The sequence below is a fragment of the Mastomys coucha genome, unplaced genomic scaffold (assembly GCF_008632895.1).
Source record: "Mastomys coucha isolate ucsf_1 unplaced genomic scaffold, UCSF_Mcou_1 pScaffold8, whole genome shotgun sequence".
NCBI classification, from domain to species: domain Eukaryota; kingdom Metazoa; phylum Chordata; class Mammalia; order Rodentia; family Muridae; genus Mastomys; species Mastomys coucha.
Genome location: NW_022196914.1, coordinates 57323416 through 57327010, shown reverse-complemented (window position 1 = coordinate 57327010; position 3595 = coordinate 57323416). Strand labels below are relative to the sequence as shown.

Here is a 3595-nt window from a genome sequence, read left to right as displayed (position 1 = left end):
GACAGAGAGAGAGAGAGAGAGAGAGAGAGAGAGAGAGAGAGAGAGAGAGAAGTAGGCAGAAGCCTGCCTCAATTCAAGGCCAGCCTGAGCTATGTAGTGAGTCACAGATAAGCTTATACTACAAAGTAAGATCCTGTCTCTTGCAAAACAAACAGGAACATGTATGTACCTTCCCTTCCATTCCTAAAGACTTTATAGGCAGCTGTCCCTAGCTGGCTAGCTTAATCAAGGCAGAGTGCTAATACTCGACTTCTCCCAATAGTTTTTGTAGTAAGGAGAAACAAATAACTCTATTTATACACAAGTGTACTAACACACATAAAACAACAAAAGGCCTTTAACGCTGTGTATCTCAAATTATACTACAAAGACTGATTTTCGTCACAAATTTTAAAATGAACTCTGACACAAAATAGAAACAAAAATCCTAACTATTATATCCTATTTCTAACTTCTGTTCCTTTTACTGCTTTGTCTCCACTGAAAAAGATAAAACTGGAAGAAGAGAAAAAAAGAAAATATTTTAAATCCCCCTCAAATTTACAAAAACAAAATTAAATGATTGTTTTAAAAAGGTATAAAAACCAAACAAAGAAAGAGAACTAAAATATGAGTAGACAAAAAAACTCTTGTAATTAGTTAATTTGCCACAGATAGCAGTTCGAGCTTTTGATAGGTATATGTTCAAACCACACTGGCATACCTGTAACACTAGGTCCTCACTAAGAGCCGGCAACACCTTATTTTTATTATTTTGCTCTTGTGAGTCCTTTCTGAGTTTGAGTCCAAGTTGAATCTCAGGAGAATGCATGCCTGTAATGAAACATAATTGATATAATATAATATAGTATCTTCCAATAGTTTTATTATTCTACTTTCAGAAGAATTCAAGAATTTTATAAATACTATAAAATATCACTAAAAATTATTTGACAGGAGACTAACATTACATATTATTAAATGGTCGGGTACATGCTTAGCATATATGAAGCCTGGGTTCAAATCCTAGTACAGTCCAAAAAATTATTATTCCTTAACTGGCACTTTTTTGTGTGTGTATATCCAAGGCAACCAAATTTACTCAAGTGGACAGTATGTGTCACATACTGCCATCACAAGGTGAAAACTGGAAATCATCCTCTTAGATAGTATTGAAATGTGAGGATCACAGTTGAACATCATTTTTTTTTACCTTTTATTGCATTATGATGAGAAAAATTACATGATTTCAATTTATCTGAATTTGTTAACATTTAAAAACATATTTTAATTAAATAGAATTGAATCACATTCTTGTTCCCCTTTTGTACCACAGCTCCTCCCATAGACCCCCCTTCAATACCTACAATATCTTGTTTGTCATATTCTTTAAAATTTATAAAATATTATAACAATAAAAATAAGTATTACAAAAGTTGTTTGATATAAAACCACAATCAATTTAACAGTCTTATGTAGATGCTTGTCTATGACAATACTGAAAGTACATATATTTTTCTCAATATAAATTTTAAATAACTCCAAACATATTAGCTGTATACTTAAAAATAATACAACACTACTACTATTTTCTTAAATGAACATGAATATATAAAGTGTTTTTGTTTGTTTTGTATTTAGTAGAGTTTAAAATCTTGGCTCTTACTATGGTACAAGCCCAAAATAAGAACAATTTTTAGACATTGGGTTTCATTGTAATAAGGCTGTATTTCGATGACCCTCACATCACCAAAGGATTTTACCTCCATCGTAGCTAAGCTGAGAGTTGATAGTTCTGTTGCACCAAGAAATGAATTGTTAACTGGCACTTTTATATGTCAATATTTTTAAATTATTATATAGTAGAGGGTAATGATGCATTGAAGAAAACAATGCTTGGCATTTCTTGGCCTCAGAATGAATACAATCAGTATGTATAGAAATTTTTAAACACTGGTACTGGGGAGATGTCTTGGTGGGTAAAGTACTTGTCATTTTGTTAACACAACCCTAGCTAAAACACACCTTGTCATTCAAAATCAGTTGCCTCAGAAGTAACTCTATGATTTCTTCCAAATACACTAAGAGCTCAGGATATTAATTGACTAATGGCATAGAAAATCACACAGATGAATGGTAGTGAGAAACAGGCATTTACATAGAAATTTACATTTAAATACACATAGAACTTAATGTGCCATGGTCTAGCAAGATGGTTCAGTGGATAAAGCTGCATCCTGCCAAGCCTGACCACTTTAGTTCAATCTCTAGGACACACACACACACACACAAATAAACAACTTATATATTAGTTTACTATAACTATAATGTTTTAAACAGAATAAAATAGAATGCTCAATAAATTATATTAACACAATTAGTTTACTACTTGAAAAAATAAATTAGACACTGACAATATCTAGTAGAAGGTTTTTCTCACCTTTCCACATTCCATTTATACCAGAATGAAAAAAGAATTCAGATCTAAAAGTTTTATCTTGATTCAAGAGCAACCTTTCAAATGCAAAAAAGAAAACATAGATTAATTACATATTTCCAAAACAGAAGTAACATTTTAACTATTGTTTTTATTATAATTTAGATTGCTAAAAATTCTCTTATATTACTATAAATATATATTTCAAAATACTATTTAAGAAACATATACTTCTGGGGCTGGAGAGATGGCTCAGAGGTTAAGAACACTGACTGCTCTTCCAAAGGTCCTTAGTTCAAATCCCAGCAACCACATGGTGGCTCACAACAATCTGTAATGAGATCTGATGCCCTCTTCTGGTGTGTATGAAGACAGCTACAGTGTACTTACATATAATAGTAAATAAATAAATCTTTAAAAAAAGAAACATATACTTCAATATAGAATTTATCCAAGAAGAAAAATGTCCACCTAGACATTGTCATTATGTTTGATTTAGGGGACAAGGGATAAATAGTAATAGTACTTGATTGTCTTAGGATTGTCTTAGCTATTGCTGTGCTTAAAATACCATAGTCAAATGCAACTTTTGTAAGAAAAGATTTATTTCAGCTTAAAGTTCATCATCAAAGGAAGTCAGGGCAGGAATTCAAGCAGGGCAAGAACCTCAAGGTAGGAACAAAAGCAAAGACCATGGAGGAATGCCGCTTACTGGCTTGCTGTCCACAGCTCAGCCCAGGACTACATGCCCGGGGTGATGCTGCCCACAGTGGGCCTGACCCTCCTACAGTCTTCTACGGGTACATGCATATTAATACACATGAGCACATATGCAAATATTTGTTTAAGAGATGGCATTTCAAACAGTGAGCATAAAATCTAGGTGCAAGGAGGAAATATGAAGGATTTTTTTTATTACTGTGGTTGAATGAAAGCCTTCTAAATTATGAGACAAACTTCAAAAATTCAGTTATCAAAATCACAGCTGCATGCTGTGGCTCATGCCTATAATCTCAACACTTGGGACACTAACATAGGAGGAATCATGAGAATTCAAAGCCAACCTGGGCTATAAAGTGAGTTACAGGCCAGCCTGAAATAAGAGTCTTTTTTTTTTTTAATTAGATATTTTCTTTATTTACATGTAAATTTCTCCATTCCCAGTTTTCCCTCCAAAAA

At 32.9% G+C, this 3595-nt stretch overlaps 1 protein-coding gene across 8 annotated transcripts in view; it reads right to left on the bottom strand.

Annotated features, from left to right (window-relative positions):
- Positions 1-3595, bottom strand: part of Ankrd31 (ankyrin repeat domain 31) — a 207245-nt gene that overhangs the window by 200236 nt on the left and 3414 nt on the right. For all 8 annotated transcript variants that reach the window (XM_031360124.1, XM_031360123.1, XM_031360125.1 and 5 more), the window contains 2 exons: positions 2420-2493; positions 704-813 (listed from right to left, as the gene is read on the bottom strand). In XM_031360124.1, coding sequence (XP_031215984.1) covers positions 704-813; positions 2420-2493 — 184 coding nt within the window. The remainder of the gene's footprint in view (positions 1-703; positions 814-2419; positions 2494-3595) is intronic.